Source organism: Miniopterus natalensis, chromosome 9, assembly GCF_054644295.1.
Source record: "Miniopterus natalensis isolate mMinNat1 chromosome 9, mMinNat1.hap1, whole genome shotgun sequence".
NCBI lineage: Eukaryota > Metazoa > Chordata > Mammalia > Chiroptera > Miniopteridae > Miniopterus > Miniopterus natalensis.
Window position 1 is genome coordinate 15,968,375 of NC_142089.1, and position 27,988 is coordinate 15,996,362.

A 27,988-nucleotide genomic window follows, 5' to 3' on the forward strand; every position below is an offset into this window, starting at 1 on the left:
AGATTCCCCTCCCTGCAATGCCAAAGGGCGACTATCTTTTGAGGGGATCAAATTTTAATGGATGTTTTTGTTCTCTGGGCTTTTTTTTTTTTTCCTTCCCCGGTCTGCTAACAGAGGATAGCCGGGCCCTTGGGGATGGGATGTCTTTCTGAGGCAGGGGCCCCAGGAAGTTTCCTCGGGGGCACTGTGACCCTCTTCGGGTTCCTTCCCAGATGGGGGTGGGGTGCCATCTGCAGCTGACAAGCAGGTTTATTTTAAGGTCTCTCAGGCTTCCGGGGTCTCTTCCTCACTGAAAAGACAGGTTTTTGTGGGGTTTCTCAAGCTAAAGTTACTCTCTCCTGGAGTTAGTTAAAAACCTCGTGGTACGACCCTGCGGTCCCCACCCTCCTAGGCCCCAACCCTGAGGCAGTGGGGGAGGGGAGGCCGCGCGCGCGCCGCTTCCGCTCCTCCAGCCCACCAGAGGGCGCTGCGGCCCCGCCTCGTCCTTTTCGAGGCGCTTCGCGCCGGGCCCCTTCCGCGTGGGCGAGTGAATGTGAGAGTCAGCGTCGCGCCGCTCTCGCCGTCCGCCTCCGCCGCTCAGCGCCCTTACTTCGGCTGCAAGGGGCGGGCGCGCGCGTAAAAGGCATAGAGACGGGCGTTGAGCTCTCGGGCTAGAGCGTCGCCGAGTCGGAGCCGGAGCCCGAGCCGCGCGCTGTGTCTCCGCTGCGTCCGCCGAGGCCCCCGAGTGTCAGGGACAAAAGCCGCCGCCGCGCCGCCTGCTCCTGCCGCCGGGGCTCATCCGCCGCCGCTGACGCTCTGAGGAGAGTCCGCCGCCGTCGCCACTCGTGAGGATCCGAGAGCCATGTCGGCCAGCAGCCTTTTGGAGCAGGTACAGGCCCGGCCCGCATGCCTCGGCCATTGTGTGAGGCGAGAGGGAGCCCGACTAGGCCCGGGCCCGCCACCCCCGGTCGGGCCGAGCCGAGGCGGCGCCTCTCGCGGGACGGGTTTCGGGCCTCTCAGGCCGGCCGCGCCCTGCGCCTCACTCTCAGCCCGCTCTTCCCGCTTCTCCCCGGTCCTCGGCGCCCAACGCCCGCTCCGCCTTTTCTCCTCAGCAGGCCTCGTTTTTCTTCCTAGTTCCCTTTGCCTTCCTTGAAGCTCGGGTCCCGTCGCTTTGCTTCTGGCGCGTCCCCCGCTTTCTCTCCGCGGGCCTCGCCGGCCTAGCGCTTTTCCCCGCCTCCCCCTCACCACCATTCCTGACGCCTACCCTCAGGCCTGCTCCTTTATTCCTTTCTCGGGCTCGGCTTTAATTGGTCTTCCCTTTTCCATTTCTTCCTCGGACAACTTGCTGCTCGGCGACGTTTCCTTCGCTCGCAGAGACCAAAAGGTCAAGGAAACAAAGGTGAGCCCAGTTCCGCCGGTGGCCCTGGGAGGGGGACGCCGAGTAGTGGGGGCGGGGTCTCCGGGAAGCGCCCCAGGGCGAGGATCTTTCGGAAGCCCTTAGGTTCGCAGGTGCCTCACACTTAAGTATTTGACCCTTTCGGTGTGTTCTTGCTTCTGGCGAACAGCTTTTTAGCATACAAGGAATAATTCTTTAAGGGTGGGGGTGGATTTGGTTTGAAATGTCTCAGGTCCTTAGTTTCCTGTAGGTCTTAGAAGGCCTTTGTTTTTCATCCTCGTGGATCACACTCTGGAAGTACTCACATGTGACCGGGGTTGGCGGGGGGGGGCGAGCGGGAGGGCATTGAAATCTAGTGGAGCCAATAAAATGACCTTTTTTAAATCAACTTGCTCTGGGTGGAGGGTGACATTTTTACTGACGAATACTGCTCAGCATTCACTCTCAGCTTTAGCCTTTTGAAGTTCAAACTTAATTGCTCTGTTTACTAAGGTTTTTCCCTGGTTAGGATATATTTGATTACTTTGGGAGGGAGATTGTATGATTGAGACACTCCTAATTTGAGTTTTTTCCTTTAGTACAAAATGGATCTGTACATCAAAAGGATGGATTAAATGATGATGATTTTGAACCTTACTTGAGTCCCCAGGCAAGGCCCGTGAGTAATTAACCATTTACATGCCTGATCAAAGGGTGTATACCATTTTCTCTTCCCTATCAATAAGTCTCACTTTCAGGGGTGACTTTCTTACTACTACTTAATGTGTTATAAAAAGTTGTTACAAATGTATAGACTCTTAGGATTTGTATCTCTCTTGTCAGTGAACATACTGTGTTCTGAGACTAGTTCTGATAGTACTAGTTACAGTGTACTAACAGTATCACCTGTTTAAGTAATTCTTTCTCCTTACCAAGAACATACAGTGCAAAACTTAATCCATTCCAGTGTTAAATATTCTGAATTTTCACTCCCAAACTTTTTCTTTTCTGCAAATTGGATTCATATGTGATGGGAAAAACTAATAAAAAATCACCTGAACTTTATTCAGTGTTGCAGAACTGGGTATTCTTCCTCTCCTCTGATCACTAGTTAGTGAGGTCTTAGATTAGAACTGTTTGGAGGTAGGTACTTGTTTTTCAGTTTGAGCTGTATCTACATTATAGAGACCAACTTTGTATATATACCTTTGGATTCCCATATAAGGGAGCTATAGGATTTACAAAATGGAGTTAAAATATTGTTTAGCACAAATTAAGATCAAGAATGATTGAGGTTTTTGTAATTTAATCTGTCTTCTAATGTGAAGATTAGATGTGTACAGGTAAATGACCGGTGCGTATAGAAACTTTTTTAATGTGGCAGTTCTTTTGTATAAATATCTTCTGCCCCGAAGACATAGTTACAAAGTTGTAGCAAATATAACTTCCATACTAATAAACCAAGAGGAAAATTGACAATAACTCATCCAAAATATCCTAAAAGAAGCAGCAGCTTATGGAACATTTATATAAATTCTGAACAGGTGCTGTGTGATAGATGTAATAGTCACTTGGCATATTAGCATATGTCCCTATTTGGACCTAATTCTTGCATAAAACTTTTAGATTTCCTTCTGTAAAATTTTCCTCATTAAATATATAGAAACCACTTAAGCAAGCAATTGGAAAAAAGTTTTTGCAGAAGACAACCAGTCAATCAGGAAAAGTAGGAAAGGAAGTAGAGGAATGAACTATTAATAGGTTCCTGCTATTGAAGTAGTTTGCTTACATAATCATTATAACAGGGAGAGTGGGAACATTTGGAAATATAATTCTAGGTAGTTCTTGTGAAACATTGTGTAATTCAGATTTTTGAGCTCAGTGGCATGTGGGAACCTGCTAGTTCAGTTGTAGGCATTTGGCTATATAATGGCATATAACCTGTAATAGTAAGTGAATTTTTTCTTAAGTAAAAGCTTAACTGTATTTTTAAAATATTGGGGGGAAGGGGAATCTAATAATGTCAACAATAGCACACTTAAAATATATTGGGGGGAATAGAAATCTTCGTTGAATAGACAACCTAAGAATCTTTGTCCATTGTAGTTTACCTTCAAGAGTAATTCATCTACTTTTTAATCAGTACTTCACCTTATGTTGGAATAATCAATCCTTTAGGCTTAATCCAGTCATTATGAACTGAATTTTTTATACGTAACGAATTTGGGTTTGTTAAAGTATTAATGCTGTCTTTAAGAAATGCCCTTAACTTCGAGAGAAGTCTGTGTGTGAAAAGACAGGTTGTTTTTTTAGGAAAACTTAAATTGTCAGAGAAAAACACCACCATTTTATCAAACTACATTAATGGAAACATTTAATCTTTAAGAGATGTATTTTAGTGGCTAGGGAGAAGTACTCTTAGTTTTGGTAATACAAACAAGGCTTAAAATAGTGGTAGTCATCCAAATCTCTTAAGAATAAAACTCCGTATTTTGACTAGTTAATGGATTCTTATATACCAGAACTATTTTAAATTACCCTTTTGAGTTATCTATATTTATAGAGACCAACTTTATGTATTTCTAGCTTCTTATTTAAGGGACTATTCTGTGAACTAAATAAGATTTATTAAAAAAAGTGAAAATACTTTTAGCACAAACAAATAAAATCAAGAATGATTGAGAGTTTTGCAGTGTAGTCTGTCTTCTAATGTGATGACTAGTTGCTTATACGTTTATATTTTTGGCTATTTTTCAAGATGATTCTCTTTTTAAAGATAATGGACTGTATGGTGTCTTTAGAATTATACTTCTGTTTTTAATGGAAAAGTTGGGTGTGCATTTTAGATTATAGCCATTAGTTTTATAGGAGAAGCAGAACAGGTAGCACATTTTTTTCTAGTTTTAAATTCTCTGGAAGCTACTGTACATTTTCTTTCCAGGTTATAATTAAATAGTGACATCTGTTGATGTTCCCAGATGATTTGCCAAGAGGCTACCACTGTAAACTAGATGTAGTGAACCTGCTTTTTTTTTTGTAAAAAAAAAAAAATCAAATTTATTTGACACATACCAAAATGTCTTTAAATTATGAGTTTTTTTTGTACTTTGATAATTGAAAATAAATGCATGCACCAATATTTTAACATAGAATACAGTGCATAAATCAAACCATATAAATATTTACTAATAAGGTTTAAGCAGTTTTCATGATACAGAGATTATTATTCTTTATCATTGTAGAACCTTGCATTTTGATTTATGGTTGAGGAATGGCTACACAAATTTTTGGGATAGAGCCTGACATTTCTGCTTCTTTTTGTTTTGTTGTTTTATCTATTATAGTATGGGTTTAACAGGAAACTCTTGAACACTCCTTTGTTCTGCCAAAATTTCCTCTCAAATCCAAAGATACTGGTTTTAATAAAAACATCATCTCAACACTTATAGAGCAAGACTTAACTGTTGTTGAGATGCTGGATTTTCCCTTTTCTGAAGTGTGGTGCTAAGACATTTCAATTATTAAACCAAAATTTCTTAAACTATAACCGAAGGAAGTTTATGGACGAGACCATCTGAAATGGTCACTCTTCTATTTTTATGGTAATGGATGAAATATTTGAATGGTGTGAATAATTGGGAGAGGAAATGCCCTGATTGTTTTATTTATTTTTGTGTTTTAATTATGATTTTTTTCCCCCCCCACAGAATAATGCATATACTGCCATGTCAGATTCCTACTTACCCAGTTACTACAGTCCCTCCATTGGCTTCTCCTATTCTTTGGGTGAAGCTGCTTGGTCTACTGGGGGTGACACCGCCATGCCCTATCTAACTTCTTATGGACAGCTGAGCAACGGAGAGCCTCACTTCCTACCAGATGCAATGTTTGGACAACCAGGAGCCCTTGGTAGCACTCCATTTCTTGGTCAGCATGGTTTTAATTTCTTTCCCAGTGGTATTGACTTCTCAGCATGGGGAAATAACAGTTCTCAGGGACAGTCTACTCAGAGCTCTGGATATAGTAGCAATTATGCTTATGCACCTAGCTCCTTAGGCGGAGCCATGATTGATGGACAGTCAGCTTTTGCCAGTGAAACCCTCAATAAAGCTCCTGGCATGAATACTATAGACCAAGGGATGGCAGCACTGAAGTTGGGTAGCACAGAAGTTGCAAGCAATGTTCCAAAAGTTGTAGGCTCTGCTGTTGGTAGTGGGTCCATTACTAGTAACATCGTGGCTTCTAATAGTTTGCCTCCAGCTACCATTGCTCCTCCAAAACCAGCATCTTGGGCTGATATTGCTAGCAAGCCTGCTAAACAGCAACCTAAGTTGAAGACCAAGAATGGCATTGCAGGGTCAAGTCTTCCACCCCCCCCAATAAAGCATAACATGGATATTGGAACTTGGGATAATAAGGGTCCTGTGGCAAAAGCCCCCTCACAGGCCTTGGTTCAGAATATAGGTCAACAGCCAAGCCAGGGGTCTCCCCAGCCTGTAGGTCAGCAGGCTAACAATAGTCCACCAGTGGCTCAGGCATCAGTAGGGCAACAGACACAGCCATTGCCCCCACCTCCACCACAGCCTGCCCAGCTCTCAGTCCAGCAACAGGCAGCTCAGCCAACCCGCTGGGTAGCGCCTCGGAACCGTGGCAGTGGGTTTGGTCATAATGGGGTGGATGGTAATGGAGTAGGACAGTCTCAGGCTGGATCTGGATCTACTCCTTCAGAACCTCACCCAGTGTTGGAGAAACTACGGTCCATTAATAACTATAACCCCAAGGATTTTGACTGGAACCTGAAACATGGCCGGGTTTTCATCATTAAGAGCTACTCTGAGGACGATATCCACCGGTCCATTAAGTATAATATCTGGTGCAGCACAGAGCATGGTAACAAGAGACTGGATGCTGCTTATCGCTCCATGAACGGGAAAGGCCCCGTTTACTTACTTTTCAGTGTCAACGGCAGTGGACACTTCTGTGGCGTTGCAGAAATGAAATCTGCTGTGGACTACAACACATGTGCAGGTGTGTGGTCCCAGGACAAATGGAAGGGTCGTTTTGATGTCAGGTGGATTTTTGTGAAGGACGTTCCTAATAGCCAGCTGCGACACATTCGCCTAGAGAACAACGAGAATAAACCAGTGACCAACTCCAGGGACACTCAGGAAGTGCCTCTGGAAAAGGCTAAGCAGGTGTTGAAAATCATAGCCAGCTACAAGCACACCACTTCCATTTTTGATGACTTCTCACACTATGAGAAACGCCAAGAGGAAGAAGAAAGTGTTAAAAAGGTAACCAGCTTACCATTCTTAAGACTTAGGGAAGGGGAGAAGGAACTAGAACAGGAGGGGTATTATACTGAATAATAAAAGCTTTAAAAAAGCTCTGTAAATAACACAAGTATCACATAACTGTTCAGTCCTTTATGGGAGTATAACTGGTCTTACCATTTGAACCTTAGTATGAAGGAATGTGGGAACATCAATGGAAGCAGAACTGTGGGCTTAAAGGAAAACAAACAATGTAGAGAAAATGAATTTACATAATGCAGAAAGAGGTGAAGAATGAGTCTGAAAGAAATGCAGAGGGAATGACTGAAGTGATAAAACTATGGAAATTAAAGTACGAAAAGATTGAGGCTGTAATAAGGCACAGAAAAAGATAAAAGTTCTGTTAGAATTAACTTTTGGCTTAACAGGTACTGTGGTTTTTCCCAAGAGTTGGTGTCTGACCAAGGCCTGACATCATCTTTCAGTCTGTTTTTAAGAACTTTCTTGCTCCTATCTTTGGTGGTCTTTTTTCAAAACCGTTTTCCCATTGGAAAAGTTAAATGTTTATTATATAAAACTTGGAAAATGGATCATCAGAAAAGGCTGACCTCTTGCTCTTAACGTTTTGTTGTATTCCTGAAGAGTTGCTTTCTCTTGTTTCCTTTGTAACAAGTGGGAATCTTGGGTAGAGGGATGGAAAAAAGGTACAAACTAAGGAGTTGAATTTTTTTGAAAGAGTTGGTAATGTTTGGTCATTGTGTATTGAATGAATGTAAACTTTAGGGCCATAAAATAATGATAAAATGCTGGTTGGGGCGGATCATATATTACCTTGGACTTAGACATATTTAACATGTAGGAAGTAGGTAGGATTATGGGGAAGGAGGGAGTTTCTTAAAAAGACCTGTAAATGATTGAGAGAATCCTGAGCAGTTAGTCTCAAATGTAAAATAAAAAACAACCTGGGGGTAGAGGAAGGAAAGTATAAGGAGGATAAATGGTGATGGAAGGAGACTTGGGGTGGTGAACACACTACAATATACAGGTGATATAGAATTGTACCCCTGAAACCTCATTTTATTAACCAGTGTCACTCCAATAAATTTAATTTAAAAAATAAAAACAAAACCTAACAAGCTTATGTAAATATATTTTTCTTAAACTTGTTATGAATTCATAGAGATCTTATATATTTGATCTAGAATCTGAGGCACTTGTTATGCCTCTATAAAAACTCGTTTGAACAGTGAGAGGAGTGCTCTTTAGAAGGTTTCTTCACCTCCATACTCAGGATCAGAGGTACATAGTTCAACTAAAATAGGATGGTTGTCATGTATTCTAGTGTGTACAAATAAAGTTTTAGCTACACTTATTAGTGATGCTAAAAGTATTGGAGATATAAAGCCAGGTTACCAAAAAGTTGGCTGTCAGAAACTTTCTCCTTTTTAGTCCTTTAAACTTAAAATCTTCCATAATCTTGTAGAAAAAGATTAGTGGTTATTTTTGCCAGACATCCGAAAGGCTCTAAAGATGTCTTCACAGGCTCCTGTTTCTAGAGGTACAAGGAAGGGGAGGACAAGACCTTTTAGGCACCATGTAGTGGCATGGCAGGTTTTTAACGTGTGTGAGGAGATGTCCAGGTGCTTGGTTTAACCATTTGAAATATGCATAATATGTATCTCATATTACCAATCTTTCATCTGCAAAGTTTCTGTCTTATATTTGTGATTAAAAGTAGGAAGACCAGCAGGAATATTTTTAGGAATGCACACCGTAGATGCTAAGATAAACTGGTATTGTGTAGAACCATGGGGAAACTTTGGTTTAAAAATGAAGTAGCAAATTTGAGAACTGTTAATTTATGTAAACTTTTAAGCAAGTATGTATTTATATTAAATTCACTTGTGGTTTGGTGCATGATAATTGAACTTTATAAGTAGGTGTAAGCCCAGCCGGTGTGGCTCAGCCATTGAGCATTGACATATGATCCAGGAGATCACAGGTTTGATTCCTGGTCAGGGCACATGCCTGGATTACAGGCTTGATCCCCAGTGGGGGGCATGCAGGAGGCAGCCCATCAATGACTCTCATCATTGATGTTTTTCTTTCTCTCTTCCTCTCCCTCCCTCTCTCTGAAATAAATAAAGATATATTTAAAAAAAAAAAAAAAAAGTAGGTGTAAGATTCGTATTTTGGAATTGACCAGTCTTATGAAGTTTTCATAGTAAATGTAATAATATTTAGGGTCTTTACTAAGTTAACTAATGGATCTTTCTTAAAAACCATTCCATAAAGGCCTTTGAGTATTTTAATTGTTCTCAGGCAGGTGAACAAACCACCAAGAAGAAGAAAAAAGCCTCGATTATACGTGTGTCAGATTACTTTTTTTTTAAATATTTTTTTTTAATCCTCACCTGAGGATATTTTTTCCACTGCTTTTCAGAGAGATTGGAAAAGGGAGTGGGGGTCATCCATGTGAGAGAGAATGTCAATTGTTGCCTCTGGCTCGTGCACTGACCGGGGCCAGGGATCGAGCCTGCAACGAGGTGCATGCCCTTGGCTGGAATCGAACCTGGGACCCTTCAGTCCGCAGGGTGATCCTCTAACCACTGAGCCAACCTGGCTAGGGAAGATTACTTTTTTTTAAGAGTGTCATTCTTTAATATGTGTTTATGAATTTTTAGAGAGGAAGGGAGAGGGAGAGAATAGAAACAACAGTGAGAGAGAAACATCATTAGTTGGCTACCTCCTGCAAGTTCCCTACTGGGGATCAAGCCCACAACTGGGCATGTGCCCTGACCGCAGTCTAACTGACCTCCTGGTTCCTGGGTCGACACTCAACCACTGAGCCACACTGGCCAGATTACTTTTTAGTTTACCTTCTGTAAGAAGAGCTTTGCTGGGCTTTCAGGAAGGTCCCTGTGATTACTTCTAAACCCAGTTACCATTTCAGACAGTATTACCTTACTCCTTTGTTGCCCAGTGTTATCCTTAATATCCTTACATAAGCAATTGTAAACTGTTCTTCCAGTCTTTTTTATTAAATAAGCCTCTAAGAGAAAACAAGTTTCATGAGAATGGGACTGATAACTTACTGAGGCAGTAGATAGCCTGCTTAGGTTGGGTGTTTGTGTGTGTGCCTTTGTATTACTCACATGATTGCAAAAAATCTTCATGCCAAATGGGCATGGTAATTCAGTATTTAGGGAAATACTTTAAACTTTATCCTGAAAATGATGTCACAGCTGTTCCAAAGTTTTGAGATTGGGTGTGTATCTTGGCAGAACACACTGAAGCAAAATTACAGCCATTTTTGCCTAGCATTATTACTGACCCGTTTTGTCACATGATATAATTCAGTATCATAGAACCTTCAAGCATTGGAGCTATCTGGCTTGAAACTTCTGACATCATGGATATGTGGTCTACTTTGTTGTATACTTCAGATACAATTTGTAACCTGGATTTGCTTAGAACCTTTCCTTAATTTTTTAAATTTTTTATCTTTATTGTTTTCAGAAAGAGGAAGGGAGAGGAGGAGAGAGAGAGAAACATCAATGATGGGAGAGTCCCTGATCGGCTGCCTCCTGCATGCCCTCGACTGGGAATCAAGCCTGCAACCTGGGCAGGTGCCCTGACTGGGAATCGAACTGCAATCTCCTGGATCCTAGGTCGATGCTCAACCGCTGAGCCATGCGGGCCAGGCTTTTTAATAATTTTTCCAGCTAAAATAACATGGCAGTGAACATTCTTTGATATAAGTATTGATTGACATCTGTCCTTTAGTGTAGCTAACTGGGTCAAAGGATGTATGCTTTTTGAAGGTCTTGGCCGTGCTAATATATGGCCATATGGACTCTTCCTGAAAAAAAATTGGAGAAAATTAAAGTCAGCTATTCAGAGGAATACTACAATGAGTTAACTCTCTTTGCCTCAACTTTGGAATATTATTTGGAATTGTCCTGCATTAGTGATGTTTTTTATAAAACTCATGATAGTTGTAGTTTTGTCTTATATTTCTAGTATTTTAACTATAGGCAAAATAAGAATAGTAGAGGGGACTGCATAATTTTCTTAAAGCTGAGCCCAATGTTGTACTCAATCAGGAACTTGGGTAAATAATTTTTTTTTAATAACTGGAGAGCTAATGGTAAAGTGGGGAGAAAAACAGATCAAGAGAAGATGTGATTATAATGACAAAAGCTCAAGGTTTATATTTTTAAAAATTTTGCTATCAGGCGAGAAGAGCAGGATTTCATAAAAACCTCTAAAATTCTCAAGCAGAAGACCAAAAAATAGTGACTTGGAATGTGTTTGGATATACTTAAAATTTATTATGCTGTATAAGAATTGAGATGAAGCTTTTTATCTTTTCTTTGAACAGCTTTACTGTATGCTAGACCAGAAGTTTCTCCAGTGTCTATGAGAACCTTACATTAGTAACAGTGTAAAACAGAAAGTGTTTTCTCAAGGTATGCATAGAGTGCCAGTTTGGAAGTTTGAAGGTTGCTTAACCTAGTCTGGGGTATGGGTGGATTGATCATAGAAGAATAATGGAAGAAGTGAGCTGAACCTTGAAAGATGTATAGAAGATAGAGGTGTTTGAGAAGAGTGGTTCAGAAAAGCCCAAATCTGTGACACTGTATAGATAATAACTTCAACAAAGATTTCTGTACAGTTCAAGAAAAATCTAATTGGCATTTGTGGAATGTGTTTCCCAAGAGGGAAGTTTGAAGATTAGATTAGTAAAAAGGAGTTGAATGAAATGTGTATGGAACTAATTTGATACAGAAGAAATCTAAGAGCTACAAAGTTGGCTTAAAGTATTAGAGCTGAAAAGAACGAGGAGTAAAGTCTCATCTGAATCATGATGGAGAGTGATGGGAAGCTTGTTAGAAGTAAAGGCGTACCAGGACATGGACCATTACTGAATACATCTCACTTCTTCCTACAGTATGTTTCATATATGTTGTCTTATTTCTCATCATAATGTCCCTTAGTGTTTGGCAGAATGTTTAGCTTAGAAGAGATGATTTAGAAGGGGAACATAATAGCTGTTATTAAATGCTTTTAAAACTGGTAGGTTTATTCTCTATACCAAAGATAGCATCAGAACCAATGGATAGTGGTTATAGAGAGGAAGATTTTTATAAATAAAAAGCAGAACTTTCTAAAAATGGAGTTCTTAGTTACAGGAGGGTTTTAAGTAGAGACTAAAAGTTCTTTTATTAGATATGTTGCAGGGAAAATTCATACATGGGATACTCTAGATCAGAGAAACCAAGGATAAGAGAGGGTTAGCTGGCCCAGGGTGTAACATTTGAGGTTCATGGAAGAGATGAATCGATGCTACTAAACAGGTCTTTTTTTTTTTTTAAAGTTATTGTTTCTGTTCTATAATTTCTGACCCAGATACTTATTGAATATAAAAAGTAAGGGCTTGCCCAGCTGACATGGCTCAGTGGTTGAGCATCGACCTATGATCCAGGAGATCGCTGTTCGATTCCTGGTCAGGGCACATGCCTACGTTGTGGGCTCGATCCCCAGCAGGCGACATGCAGGAGGCAGCCCATCAATGATTCTCTCATCATTGATGTCCCCCCCCCTTCCCTTCCTCTCTCTGAAATCAAAAAAGATATATTTAAAAAAAATAGGGACTTGAGGCTAGAAGGATATGGATGATAGCATTGGTGGATTCTCAGTGAATCTTTGTATAGATTAGGTATATTTTTTAATACATTTACTGTGTACTTATGAAAAAATTGTTACCTAGAATGTACTAAAGACTTACTAAAGCAACATAAACATGATTATTGAAGAGAAATTTTTTTTTTTTAAATTCAGTTTCTCTATAGTGTTAGCACAAATGTTTTTCTTTATAAGGAAGTATTTCTTTAAAATTTTTTAAAAATTGACTTTAGAGAGAAACATCAATTTGTTCCAGTTATTTATGCATTCATTGGTTGATTTTTTGTATGTGCCCTGACTAGCACATACAAGAAACCTTGGCTTATCAGGACTATGCTCTAACCAACTGAGCTACCCAGCAAGGGCTTTTTTTTCTTTCCCTTAGAGCCATTTTTCCCCCTTCAACTTGGGCATTTTGCCCATTGTTGAGAAACATTTGAAGTAATCACCTTGGCTCCATTTTTAACTTTAGAAAAAATTTAAAAATAGCCAAGTTTTAGTGATACAAAAGTCAGAGAGGAAGAAAACATCACTTTAGCCAATTATATTGTTTTTGTAAGTCCTTAGGAAATAAATAACCATGGGTATTGTTTCTTTCTATTTAGCATTTCCCTACTCCATTGGTATTTTAAATTGCCTCTCACAACTAGTTAGTGGACTTCCTGTTTAAATTGGGATGACAAACCTGAACTTTTTCTAAAATTCTAAGGCTGTCTTGTGTCTGCTTCTGTCTTGCAGATAAATTTGTCTCTCTGCCAAAAGGGTTGAGGAAATTCTATTTGTATTACTCATCACTTTCCTTGTTTTGTGGCTGATTAAAATGCTTTTCTGCAGCGTCCTTAAAGGTCTAGAAAATAGATGACACTGAATTTGGATCTCTTTGAACCATGTCCTTTATTTGTATCCATCCTTCAGCAAATGTTTTTGTTAATTGCTCAGAACAGATAAACAAGGCACCATCTTTGCCTTAGGACTAGACTACATTGTCAGGAGAACAACAGAATGAATAAAATATGAGCTAAGAACTGTGATAGAGGAATGAAGAAATGTTTTGGTTTTCTGGAAAAGAGTGATAAATTTGGAAAATTAAGAAAGGCTTCGTGGAGGAAATAACATTTGAACCAAGTCAAATAGAATGAGTAATCACTTAAATGATAGCACAGTGCTTGGCATGTATAAGTCCTTGGCACATAGTACACATAAAAGTTTAGCTATCTCATCTAATATATCATTCTCATATTTCAGATGAGGAAGCAGGCTCAGAGTTATTTATATAAGGTCTCATACCTAATAAGTGGTGGAGTTTGTATTTCAGTGGAAGTCCAGTGATGTGCTGGAGCTGGCTAATTGTGGGCCAACTGTTTCGCTTTTAAGAATTTTAGCAAGCTGGTTGTTAAACATGGTCATGAAACAAATTATGTAAACTTAAAATGAAATACATTGTATTAAAAGGTGTTACATTAAATTACATTATAAATTACTTATAAATTACAGTTAAATTGCGTTAACTTAAAATGACCATTGTTATCATTAAGCCATAATAAATATTCAAATTCATTACTTTTGGGATAATTTACATCTTTTGTATCAATATATAAAACTGCTATCATGTATCTCTTCTCAACCCCACATTCAGTGATACCACATTGGTGTTTCAAATCAGCCATGTTTACACCATGGAAATTGGCAAACAGTATGTACACAGCAGGACTTGATTTTTGTTGATTGTTTGGAATTAAAGTGATGGAGGAAATATTAATGCAGATTAAACTTAAGTGTGTCATGTCTGTAGCTCTGATACGTTTTGAATAACACAGAAATTTAAAGATTTAAAATTATCCAGCTTAGCAGAGAAGCTTAGATCATTGATGAACCAGTGAAGTTCTTATGTCTTTGTTTTTTCACTTTTGTCTTTACAAAAAAAAAAAAAAAGAAAGAAATGAAATGGCCCTGGCTGGGTGGCTCGATTGGTTGGAGTGTTGTCCATACACCAGAAGGTTGCGGGTTTGATTCCTGGTCAGGGCTCGTACAAGAGGCAACTGATTGATGTTTCTCTCCCTTCCTCTCTCTCTAAAAATCAATAAATACGTATCTTTGGGTGAGGACTAAAAAAATAAATAAATGAATAGGTATATTTTTTTCAAAAGGGGGAAAGAAAGACGTGTTGAAACTACACCTGAAGGGCCATAGAAACTTTCTAGCCTCAAAGCCTGTGGACCACTGTGTGATATATGAAATTTGCCAGATAGAAAAGCTGAGGAGAAGGGCATTTTCTAGGAAGAGGAGACAGGTTCAAAAACATGGTCCTGTGAATGCTTTGTTTTCAGGATAATGAGAAGTTTAATGAGGAAAAACATGTAAGTGATAAAGCTGAACCAGGTTGGTTGGGCCCAGTATATGAAGGACTTTGGATTTTACCCTATACCTTTGTTTTAGTAGGATTGTAGAGGGAATGTAGTTAATATGGAGTGACAGTTTGGAGGATAGGAAGAGCATTGACTTTGTTAGGTACTTGCACAGTCTTTAATCCTCACACCAATCCTGGGGAGCAGCACTATTCCATATTTTCCCATAGGGAAATGGAAGGTCAGGTTAGCAATTTAGTTAAACTCATCTATTAAATGAAGAGAGATAGATGTAAGTGGCCCAGAGATCAAAATGAGGGGCTTTTAGTCCAAGCCGGTTTTGCTCAATGGTTAGAGTGTTGGCCTGCGAACTGAAGGGTTCCCGGTTCAATTCGGGCCAAGGGCACATACCTCGCTTGCAGGCTTGATCCCCAGCTCCTGGAGGAAGCAGCCAATTGATGTGTGTGTCTCACATCGATGTTTCTAGCCTCCTCCCCCTCTAAAAGCAATGGAAAAAATATTCTTGGGTGAAGATTAAGGGGGGGGGGCTTTTACAATAGTTGGGAAGAAAAAGGCAAGAAAAGACTGTGGAGAAGGGGAAGTTGGGTTTGAAGAATGTGGTTAGATGTATTTTTCGTATCTTATTTAAAATTAAAGAATATGGGATGAGTCAGCAGGTTAGGATTGGAGATGTGTTGGCTTTTGGAAATAGTTTATGGGGTGCTTGTGGGAGGACAGTAAGGTAGGTGATAGTAGGATCTGGGTTGGAGATGTTGGCTTTTGGAAACAGGGTTTGGGGTGCCTGTGGACATACAGTTGTAGGATCTGAAGCTCAGGAGAAAGACCTTTGATAGAAATTTCAGAGTTTTCAGCCCTCACTATATAGGTAAAGGCATGGAAGAGTTTAAGATTATTCAAGAATATTGGGCCCGCCCGGGCGTGACTCAGCGGTTGAGCGTCGACCTGGGATCCAGGCAATCGGGGTTTGATGCCCGGGCTGCGGGCTGGATCAGTGACTCTATCATCATTGATGTTTCTCTCTCTCTCTCTCTCCTTTCCTTTCCTTTCTCTGAAATCAATAAAGATATATTAAAAAAAAAAAAAAAAAGAATATTGGTAATAAAAGTAATGGCCGAAATTATTGAATATTTTGTACATCGTCTAGCACACAGCTGTCCCGAATACTTTATATATGTAAATTTTCATTTACTTCTCATACTGCGAGGTAGGTACAACTGTCTGTTTTACAGATAAAGACACTGAAGCACAGAAAAGTAACTTTGAAAAGTCACACAAGCTAAGAAAGCAGAGCTGGTGTTCCTACTTATGCATTGTGGTTCTAGAGCCAACATGCGGTGAGAGAAGAGGGCCAAAGAAAGCTCCCAGAAATCCCAAAGTTTAAGGGAAGTTTTTTGTTTTTTTAAATATATCTTTATTGATTTCGGGGGGGGGGGGGAGAGAGAAACATCAATGATGAGTCATTGATCGGCTGCAACCCACAACCCAGGCATGTGCCCTGACTGGGAATCGAACCCCAATCTGGATCCAGGTCGATGCTCAACCCCTGAGCCACGCCTGGCTGGGCTAAGGGAGGTTTAAGAAAGGAGCAAGTGAAAGAAATTGAGATGGAGTAGTATGAGCTTTAGAAAGAGATTAAGGAAAGGGTTATATCGAATAGAATTTCAAGCAGTGGGGTAGCATAATCAGTTTATTCAGAGATTGCACATGATGACTGTAAATGCCAGTGGCTATCTGTTGAATAAAAATAACACGAGAGTGCTTTGTTATTAGGTGTTTGAAAGTTTTATTCTCCACACATCACTTAACAGATTCTGCATTTGTTGTTTCTGTTATTGTTGCAACCTCATTAAAAATGGCAGTATTTTGTTTTGGATATGGATAAAGATTGATCCAGAGGGGACTGCTGTTTTTCCACACTTAAATATTTTGAGACAGGGCTTAGTTAGCAGCTCTAGAATCATTTAGTATCTATTCTGAATAGTTTGAACTAAGAATTACTCAGATGTGAGCCATTCTGTTTACATGCCAGAAGTAAAGATTAGTCCTCTAACAGTTATCAAACTTTAGTAGTGGAATTTCCCCTACCCCCACCCTGCACCCAAACAAAACCTTACTCAGAACCCCATGAATGGTTGATTTTATATGCTTCGCCTCCTTTCCCTCCAGGGCGATCCCCCAAGCATCTCCCTATGAAGCATAATTTGGAACTCATTGGATGACATGAATTTTTTATTTTTTTAATATATATTTTTTATTGATCTCAGAGAGGAAAGGAGAGGGAGAGAGAGATAGAAACATCAATGATGAGAGAGTCATTGATTGAGCCCACAACCCAGGCATGTGCCCTGACTAGGAATTGAACCCCGATCGCCTGGATCCTAGGTCGACACTCAACCGCTGAGCCACGCCCGGCCAGGCAACATGAATTTTTTAAAATAGAGAAATGGTGGATGGAAGTTGGGGTGGGAGATCTGTTTTGGAATTGAAGAAATGTAAGGGATTCTGCAGCATCAGCATCTCATGTAGGGTGTGTTGGTTTACTTAGTCTGGAGTGGGGTGAGGAAGGAAGACATCTCACAGGAGGTGGGGAGGCTATAGCATTGGCTTTGACTGCCCTAGTTTAAGGGACAGTATGACAAGGGACTCTTACCTGTAGCTGCTAAGGAGTTTCATGTAGAGGAGAAAAGGCTGTTCCCTAAATTAGGACAAACAAAAATGATCTCTCACCATTAATACTGCAAGTTTTTTTTTTTTTTTTTTTAAATATATCTATTGGTTTCAGAGGGAGAGAGAGAGAGAAACATCAGTGATGAGAGAGTCATTGATTGGCTGCCTCCTGTAAGCCCCTGACCTGGGATCAAGCCCGCAACCCGGGCATGTGCCCTGACCGGGAATCAAACCGTGATCTCCTGGGTTTTAGGCCACCGCTCAACCGCTGAGCCATACCCGACTGGACGATACTGCAAGTCTTTAAATGAGCAAGGAGAAAGGCTCTGTGTGTGATAGGTAGCTCAGATCATCCCTTCTGCCTTTCTCCTCCACAGAAGCAGGTAGTTTAGTTTAAATTTGCGTGCTGCTTTCACCTCCCCGGACCAAATTCTTGTAGTTACAACAACTAGCTCAATAAATAATGCCCTAATGGTTTTCATCTCTTCTGGAATAAACAGTTCCTCATTGAACTGATTTAAGTCCTGTTAGCCATCGGGAGAAGATACCAAGTTATAACATGATATTATAAATGAAACAGTATACAACAGTGTATATTAAAGAGCTAATTTTACATTATGAGACCCAAGTGCAGAGGAAAAAGCGAAACCAATTAGGATGGAATCAGGACATTTTTGTGGAAGACTGGGTTTGAGTTGGGTTTGGAAGGATGGTTAGGAATAGTAGAAAGATGAAGGAAGAAAATGGCCAACTCAAGTGTGAACTGTTGGATATGGAGGGGAAAGGGAAGAAGCAGGCAGTTGCTCTTTCGAACTCACTTGCACTTACTGCTGTTGTAATGTCTGGTGGTTCTTGGGTGGTAATTAGTACTCTTCTACATATGTCAGAGTTAAACATTTGGCCATATCACTTGTGTGAATCATGAAGCCATTTAGAAAAGGTAGACTTATATGTTTTTGGCTTCCTGTGAACTTTTTTGGTAATAAGTGTGGATAGCATATAGAACTTTTGAAATGTTTGCATGTAAATTTGCGCTGTGCAAGTTTTATATTTCCAAATTTTGTTTTTGCATTTGTTTTTCATAATAAAATATAACCAAATTATAAAAAGTACAAAAAGAAAGAAAAATCAGTCAATTTTTCTACTTATTTTGGCATTTTTCTTTCTCTTCTTTGCCTACATAGGTGGTTTATATAACTATATAACTGTATATAACTGTTCCATCCTGCTTTTTCCTCTAATTCAAGTATTTACCCATATTTAGCCATTTTTTGGACGTCTGTATATTAGGCACTTTTCATATCTTTAATCCCTGACCAATTAGATTATCTTCATTTTATAGGTAGAGAACTGAGGAATAAGGAATATGGGATGAGCAGCAGGTTAAGGTTATTAAAAAAGAAATATCATATAAAGGGAAGTTACTCAAAAAGAAATAACTTCCTCAAGACACACAGGTTGTAGAACTGGAATTTGTTTTGCCCCCAAAGCTTTTTTTGTTCTTATACCTTGCTGCATCTTCACATTTATCATTTAAAATAGTTAACAATGTTCTATTATCTACTGATGGCCAGTAGCCATTCACCTCTTTGTGGGTATTTGAGGAGAGCATAATTAATTGAGCACTCAGGTTTAATTGTCCCTCATTATGAGCATCAAAATGGTCTGAATTGTATCTACCTAACCTTGTGAAAGTTGCCGTTAAGGCAGCAGGAATAAGGAACACAAATTGTTCTGGATAATGTTATAAAATTGAGTGAGAAGGATTTAGTTTACCCCATTCTCATTTTGTATACAGACTGCAAGATTACCTCACTTTAGTGGCAGACCTAGAAGTAGTACCCAGACAAGTTCTTGGGTAATTCAGTCATTTATGACACATGTTACTTTACTTGTAGTCCATAAGCCTGCAGTGGGATGGGGAGGGGAGCAGGGTGGAGGGATTCAAAAAATGGTAACGATTTAAAACAAACTTTGAGTCATGTGGAAAGTATTTATAAAAATACTGATAACTAGGCTCTGCCCCCAGACTGACTTAACTAGAAATTTTATTTACTAAGCTTCCTAGGTGTTTCTTACATGATTAGAAACGATTGAAGAGAAGTTACTTGGTTTGTACAAGTTACCATCTGGGAGTACTTACACTGCAGATTCTTGTCCTCCCTCACCTATTGAATGAGTGTCTTTGGAGGCAAGGCCTTGGAATCTGCATTCCATGTATGTCATTATTCAAGTTTTGTGTGCCCCTCACCTCACAATCCTCATGCTTATTTTCTTGCAGTTTGGTTTCTAAAGTTTTCTTTCTTAGTACTATAGTCCTGCCTCTGGCTAGTCTCAAGACTTCATCTTGAGAAACAATGTTAGAATTCACTGTCTGATAAGTCTGGCTGTACCTTTCAATACTGTGGGTAGCTTTTTATCAGTTGTCAGTATTATGAGCCTCTGGTGAATTGCCTATACTTTTTGTCCATTAAAAAGTGGCAGTGTCTTTGGTTTAATATCCTACACATGTAATTTCATGTTATAATCTCTTCAAAGGCATTATGGCTACTTCTAAAAGCCTTTAATGTTTTCAGTTTTACATTTGGTGTTCTTTTTATTGTGTCTTTTTGTGGAGACATTAGTTTTTTAGCATTGTAAATATATTTTTTTTTATAGAGAGAGAGAAACATCGATTGGCTGCCTCTTGCACTCTCCTTGCTAGGGATCAAGCCTGCAACCCGGGCATGTGCCCTGACTGGGAATTGAACTGTGACCTCCTGGTTCATGGGTCGACGCTCAACCACTGGTTTTTGGCTAACTGGGACTTTATAATTAATTTTTGTATTTGCGCTTGAAGATTTTATGCTTATTTCTTTGCACCTGTGGGCAGCCAATCTGTGGCAGGAGTTTAACCCGGACTGGCCACTCTGGCCTGTTCCTACTACAGATCTCACTATAGCTGCCTTGCACATGACTCTAGGAGCACTAGGTTAAAAAAGGGGTAGGCAGGCTTCACATGACAACACTGTGAGGAAAACTAGCTTGCCACACTACTTCCCCTGCTACAATGAGTCAGTAGTAGCATCTTCATGTATAAAAGTTGGAGTGTCCAAGGGACACAAATGTGTATGTTGTGTTTATGGCAGTTCCAGCTGGGACTTGGACCCACTGGAGATCCAAGTTCCAGGTTTGCTTATGTGTTGTTTGCTCTTTTTCCTTTACTGATATATTCATCATCATTCTTGTCTTATTCCCTACCCCTCGCTTTGTGTTTATTAAACCAGGGTAGAACTGGTTGATTAGAAATGTCAGTAAATACAGCTGACCTACAGGTGAAGCCCTTTGACCATAAATTGTCAAAGTATTTAGTGGAATTGTCCCTGGTGGTAATGGGAAATAGTCACAAAAGTGAAAGAAAACCTGCTATAAGGGAAGTCTTTCATAGGAAACCTAAAAAGTTTTAATGTCTAAAAGTGTTTAAAAATAATGGTCCTTGTGTTAGAACCTTCTCTGTGTTGTTTTTTCTCATTACAAAAGACTTGTAAAAAAAAAAATGCTAGGCAGACTTAATTTTCTTTTTTGCTAAAATATCCTTGTATTTGATGACTTTTAGTGTAGGTCTAAAGAAATAAACACATTTCAAGGTCTTATGAACTGTTTAAGGTAACTTTTTTTAAAAGATAAAATTTTAATGCATCCAGTTTTTGCAGAAGAATTAAGTGAAAACCGTTATCTCCCTGTTTTAGTAACTTTTTAAAAAATATGTTTTTATTGATTTTTAGAGAGGGATAGAGAGATAGAAACATCAATGAGAGAGAAACATCATCCATCAGCTGCCTCCTGCATGGCCCTCACTGGGGATCTAGCCCACAACCCAGGCATGTGCCCTTGACTGGGAACTGAACCATGACCCCTTGGTTCCTGGGTCACTCAACCATTGAGCCACGCTGGCAGGGCATTTAACTTTTTATTTTGAAATAATTTCAGACTTAAGAGAAACTTCAAGAGTAGTACAAAAAACTCCCATATACTCTTCACTCAGACTTAACAGTGTAATATTTTGCCACATTTGCTTTATTATTCTTTTTGGAGATGTGTGCATAATTTTTTTCTGAACCATTTGAGAGTAAGCTCCAGACATTATGCTCTTTTCTCCTAAATATTTTACTGTGTAGTTTCTAAGAACATGTACTTAGAACCACAGTACAATTACTAAAATCAGGAAATTTAACAGACAATAAATCCCATTATCTAACAGATCTTATATTTTACCAGTAGACTTAATGTCCTAGATAGCAATTAATTTTTTTTTTTAATTTTTTTTTTGTGGTGCAGGTTCCAGTAACAGGATTTTTAATCTTTTAGTTTTTTTAGTTTCTTAATTTGCAGTGGTTCTACCCATACCCATACACTCACACCCTACCCTGTTTTTTTTTGTGTTTTTTTTTTTTAAATCCTCACCTGAGGACTTGCTTAGAGAGAAGAAGTTGGGGGGAGAGAGAAACATCGATAGGTTGCCTCTGTATGCACCTGGACTGCGGATTGAATCCACAACCCAGTGCTCTGACCAGGAATTGGACCAACAACCTTTCAGTGCACAGGATGATGCTCAACCGATGGAGTTACTCCAGCTGCGCTTTTTATCATTTTATTATTGGTGGGGGGTTTTTGTTTCTTTGTTTGTTTGTTTTTTAAAGGGGGAGAGAGAGAGAGAGAAACATTGATGTAAGAGAGAAACATTGTCTGCCTCCTGCATGCCTCCTACCAGGGATCAAGCCCAAAAAGACCCCTGGGCTTGTGCCCTGACGGGATCGAACCAGCTACCTTTTGGTGAATGGGTTGATACCCAACCAACTGAGCCACACTGGCTAGGGCTTGTTTTGTTTTTTATGTTGATATTTCTGAGAGTGTATGCTATTTACTTTGGTAGAATTGTCTAAGGTTTTCTCATTAGGTATATTCAGAGTATGCTTTTCTGGCAGGAATACTACACATAAGTGATTTTTGTCTTCAGTGCATCACATTAGGGAGCTATAAAATGTCTGTTTATGCCATTATTGGCGATATTAACTTTAATCACTTGGTTAAGGTGTTCACCAAGTTCTTCACTATAATTAGTTTTAGCATCCATCACTAATTCTTTCCAATTTCATATATTACTATATGATAGTTCACTTATCATTAAGGTTATATAATGCTCAAATTGTCACAGATTTGGGCAGTGGAAAGCCTTTGAAGTAGGTCCTGATTCCTGTTAACAGTGTATATATTTTAAAACTTTTTAAAGATTGATTTTAGAGAGAGGAAGGAGGGGTGGGGGTGGGGGAGAGAAGGAGAAACATTGTGTTTGTTATTCCACATATTTATGCATCATTGGTTGATTCTAGTATGTGCCCTGACTGGGGATCAAACCCACATCCTTGGCATATTGGAAGGATGCTCTAACCAACTGAGCTGCTGGGCCAGGGCCAATCTCTATATATTTTTTTAATGAAAATAATGTTTACAAATCTAGTCTAGTATTTAAAATCTTGTGAGCTATTTATAGTTTTTGTTTGTTAGTTTGTTCTTTTGTTAATCCATACCCAAGGATATTTTTTCCATTGATTATTTTTATTTTATTAATACGGCTATTGATTTCAGAGAGAGGAAGAGAGGGGGAAAGAGAGAGAGAGAAACATCAATGATGAGAGAGAATCATTGATTGGCTGTCTCCTGCATGCCCCTACTGGGGATGGAGCCCGAAACCCAGGCATGTGCCCTGACCAGGAATCGAACTGAGATCTCCTGGATCATAGGTTGTTGCTCAACTGCTGAGCTACACCGGCCAGGCTCCATTGATTCTTAGAGAGAGTGGGGGGGAAAGGAGAGAGAGAGGGAGAGAGAGATCGAACCCACAATCTTGGCTTATTGGAGCAATGCTCTAACCAATTGAGCTATCTGGCCGGGGCCATTCATAACTTTTTAATTGGTGCTAGATTTTACTTTTCAAGGTAGTATGATGTGAATGCTTAAGTATCTTAATAATCTCTGAGAAGATGGATGTTATCTTTATAATTTCTAAATGTATAAGCTTATTGCCCTGCCTGGTTTGGCTCAGTGGTTACAGTGTCAGCCTGCGGACTGAAGGGTCCTGTGTTTGATTCCGGCCAAGGGCATGTACCTCAGTTGCAGGCTCTATCCTCTGTCCTGCTCAGGGTTGTGCAGGATGCAACCAATCAGTGTGTCTCTCTGACGTTGAAATGTCATCCCTGTGCCCCCGCCCCCCCCCCCAATCCGGTCCCTTCTACCCTGAAAAGCAATGGGAAAAATATCCTCTGGTAAGGATTAAAAAAATAAAATAAAAATAAATATATAAGATTATTTTTTGTGTATGTATCAAAACTGTACAGTAGTCCCTCCCCCCTTGTCTGTGGTTTTGTTTTCCATGGTTTCAGTTAGCCGCAGTCAGCTACAGTCCAAAAATATTAAATGGAAAATACCTGAAATAAAAATTTGTAAGTTTCAAATTGCATGTAACTATTCTGAGTAGCTTGATGAAATCTCATGCTGTCTGGCTCCATCCTGGAGGGCATATGAATTATCCCTTTGTCCAGCCAGCCTATCTGTGCTGTGTATGCTAACACCCCGATACACGTGTTATCCTCTTACTACTGTTGCAATATGGATCGACCTAGAGGTTATTATGCTAAGTGAAATAAGTCAGCCAGAGAAAGGCAAATACTATATGATTTCCCTTATATGTGGAATCTAAAGAACAAAATAAAAGAAAAACAAAATTGAAACACTCATGGACACAGAGAACAGATTGATGGTTGCCAGAGGGGAGGGGGACGTTGGGGGACTGGGTGTAAAAGGTTGAAGGGATTAAGAAGTACAAATTGGTAGTTACAAAATAGTCACGGAGGATATAAAGTGCATTGTAGGGAATAACTATGTATGGTACCAGGTGGGCAGTAGAAATATTGAGGGAGGAACATTTAGTAAAGTATATGATTATGTAACCAATATTCTATATAGCTGAAACTAATACAAAATAATATTGAATGTTAACTGTAATTGAAAAATTACCAAAAAGAAAAATCAGCTGTCACGGTATCACAGTGCCTGTGTTCAAGTAGCCCTCACTTAATACTAGCCTGGAAGCGCAAGACCTGTGATGCTGGCAATTTGGATATGTCATAGAGAAGTGTTAAAGTGCTTTCTTTGATTGAAGCACTTTACCTATATATAGGAAAATATCTGTGAGAGATCCATATCCTCACTTTACAAAAAAGGAAATTAAGGCTTATAAATATGTCTAAGGCTCTGGAACTAGAATGGGATGATTCTAGTACTGTTAGTTTTTTTTTTTTTAATATGTCTTTATTGATTTCAGAGAGTGGAAGGGAGAGGGAAAGGAAGATGTAGAAACATCAATGATGAGAGAATTGTCATTGATCGGCTGTCTCTCGCACACCCCCCTGCTGGGGATCGAGCCTGCAACCTGGGCATGTGCCCTGACTGGGAATCGAACTGAGATCTCCTGGATCCTAGGTCGATGCTCAACAGCTGAGCCAGGCCCGGCCAGGCTGTTAGTTTTTTTGTATACTATGTTTCAATAAATCATGTAAGAAACTTTGAAGTGAAAAAAGTTGTATTGATTGGAATGCTTGGATGTTACTACTTTGGTTTAAAATAAAAAAAATAAGTTCATTTTTCTTGCCCTGGCTAGTGTGGCTCAGTGGTTGGAGTGTCAGCCTGTGCACTGAAGGGTCTTAGGTTCGATTCCTCATCAAGGGCACATACCTGTCTTGCAGGTTCCATCATCCCCGCCCTGGTTAGGGTGGGTGCAGGAGGCAACCAATCTATGTGTCTCACACCAACATTTCCCTCCCTCCCTAAATATCAATGGGAAAAATTCCTCAGGTCAAAATTAACAAAAGTCAGTTTTTATTGTTGGGCAATTTTCTATCCAGCACAAACAGCTAAATTTCTATTGAGTTGTTATTCTGTGAAGTTTTAATTCTTAAGCATATTCAGATAAGTTTTAACCATTTCCATTTTTTTTTAACCTTTAGGAACGTCAAGGTCGTGGAAAATAAAAGGCAGTTCTGCACAGACCACAGCAACGGTTTCATCTGCATATCCTAAGAGGAAAAAAATGACCTTCAAGAGAATTAGGACTTTTTTCTTAATTTCATTGACTTCAGAGACGATTGCAGACTTACAGTTTAAGTATTGGAATTTCACAAAAGACATAGGACTTAACTGGAAAGACAAAAAAAAAGAAAAAGGAAAAACTAAAAAAATCCCTCTAGGTAGCTTAGGTGAAAAATGTCCCTTTTATTTTGGCTTTGGTTGTGATTTCAGAGCATAATGCTTTGTTTTTTGTTTTGTTTTTTTTGTCTTTTACTATGTTTCTCGGATTTTAAAGTCCGTAAGTGCATACAGTTTTCTCTAATTTTTAAACCCTTTCCTCCCCCCGTTTTGACATTTGCACTTGGAGAACATCTGAGTTTCGAAGGTATTGGTCTGCCTCCACCCCAGAAATGGGAATTTGGTTTTTCCCTTCCGAACTGGAAGAACATTTTTATGAAGAATTTTTGTGTTGGAGAATTTAACAGTGTTACCCAAGGTTGTGTCTTTAAGGGTGGTTCATTTTCTCTGACCCTTTGTTACTCAGAGTAAAGTACTAGGAGTCCTAAGAAATGTTCTGTTCATGTACATTATACTGATTGAGTCAGGATTAATTTTATTTCACAGCTAAGAACAGTGATAAAAACTTGTTTACAGAAATGCATTTTGGAAGAGAAAAATATTGTAAAACGTATAGTGAATGTTTCTTCAGTTTCTTGTTCATCCAATGAGGAAAGGGCATTGCCTTTCTTTTTACCATTAATCACTTCTCAATAAACGTGAGATCCTGTTGAGCATCACTTTTAGTACTATTTATTAGTATTATTTGAGTCTGGTATATTTTGTGAAAGATTTGGAGTATAAGGAGTTTTAAGAAATGAGACATCAACTATTTTAAGGAAGTTTGCTGAGGTGAAATAGTTCAGGTTTGCTTTTGTACCCAGGGCTAGATAACCATGACCTCTGCAAAGCAAGGTGGGCCAAAATTTATAACGCTTTATTCCTGGATACTTCCCAGAGAAGGTAGAACGCTGCTAGGTCATTCAACAAATACTTGATTGTGAGTGCTTACTAGGTGCCAGTCACTGTGCTTACCCTGTAGAAACCTGGAAGAGCCCAGTATCCAGGATGTGTTTAATCTGAAATATAGCTTATTTAGACAGGATTCCATCCATGTGGATGCAGGTCCAAGAATAAGAAATTCCATTGGGTTTGGATCTTTGTGAACAATACAATCATAATGGTGTTTGATTTACCCATGTTTATTTTCTAAGGTTTGGGGCTTTTCTGCCTTAAAGATTTTTAGCAGTTAAGATTTCCCAGTGTTGGGGAGTTAAATGTGTGAAAACTTTTGTAATAAGAAAGGATTCTGAAAATGGGTTTTAATACTGTTGGATAGTATTTTGCCTTTAAATGACATTCATCCTAGTCTACACAGCTCAGGCTCCTAAATTCAAGGGTGCAATAAAATTAATAACTGCTGATTTGTAATTAACAACATAGTGACACTTGAGGTTGAGAACTTTTCTCTGCCTGTCTGAGGCGCACAGTACAATATACTTAGATATTCTAATTTTTCAAGTTTTTTTAAATAGTTTCCCAGAGATTGTGGAGTCTTTCATGCTTTCATTGGTTCGGAGATGCCCAGTCTCCAAATTAGAAATGTAACAGTGTTTTCCATTTTAGCTCAGATTTCTGTGACTTTTAGAAGACTCTCATGGACTTAATTGTTTAGTATTTCACCTTCAAAAAGGAAAATATCCTGAAAAATACCAGTTCGAAAGGAATTTTACCTAGATTTTTCCTACCTTATATTCAAGTTGGATGTGACATCATTCAGGATACTTTTTTGCAATTTGAAATGTTAGTTTAGTTTAAGCCAGTGTTTCCCAGTCTTTCTTTTCAGATCACATAGAAAATACAGGGATGGCTTTGGGTGCAAACTGAAAGGGATTTCGAGCCCCTAACAAAGCTGCTTACCTAGCTCTCCCTGAGAGTTTGGGGGAGGGGGGACTATCAGGATGTTGGATATGTGTATTTGAAAAAAACAACCCAAGACCATATTGGCATTTTCTGTAGTATAAAAAATTAGACTATGTTCACCCTAAGAGTTTGGCCCAAAGTTGGTTTGTTGAAGATCTTCAAATATAGCTAAACTAGTTCTCTTTGCTAATGACAGTTTTGCCAGTGGAAATTACTGACTTCTGACTATTTGTCCTCAATGCTTTGTTCTGTTGTCATTTGTGAATGTAAAACTTTGAATAGCTATGTTTGTTTACTTTTCTCTTTTGTTGAGGATGAGGGGAAACTGAATAATCTCACCTTATTTGATCTGTGTCAATTCAAAGCATTTTTAACCTTTAATATGAACAATTTGATCTTTAATCTTAGTTACATTTGATGGGCTATCTTCCCCCAACATATTCCGTTTTTTAAAATCTTATTTTGGAATAATTTTAGACTTCTACAAAAAAGAATATGGAGAGTTTTCATATGCCCTTTACTCAGCTTCTTCCAAGTGTTAACATTTTACATAACCA

At 39.2% G+C, this 27,988-nt stretch overlaps 1 protein-coding gene across 2 annotated transcripts; it reads left to right on the top strand.

Annotated features, from left to right (window-relative positions):
• Positions 1-723: 723 nt before the first annotated feature.
• On the top strand, positions 724-26,248 carry YTHDF2 (YTH N6-methyladenosine RNA binding protein F2). 2 transcript variants are annotated; one of them, XM_087820252.1, is made up of 4 exons: positions 724-868; positions 1,354-1,378; positions 1,954-2,033; positions 5,062-11,190. In XM_087820252.1, exons 1-4 carry the CDS (start codon positions 842-844, stop codon positions 6,721-6,723), a joined length of 1,794 nt encoding a protein of 597 aa, XP_087676378.1. In that variant the 5' UTR covers positions 724-841; the 3' UTR covers positions 6,724-11,190. The 2 variants fall into 2 exon arrangements, with proteins under 2 accessions (XP_087676378.1, XP_016072526.2); XM_016217040.2 differs by lacking the exon at positions 724-868 and adding an exon at positions 25,391-26,248 and having other exon boundaries at positions 1,114-1,378; positions 5,062-6,648.
• Positions 26,249-27,988: the final 1,740 nt, after the last annotated feature.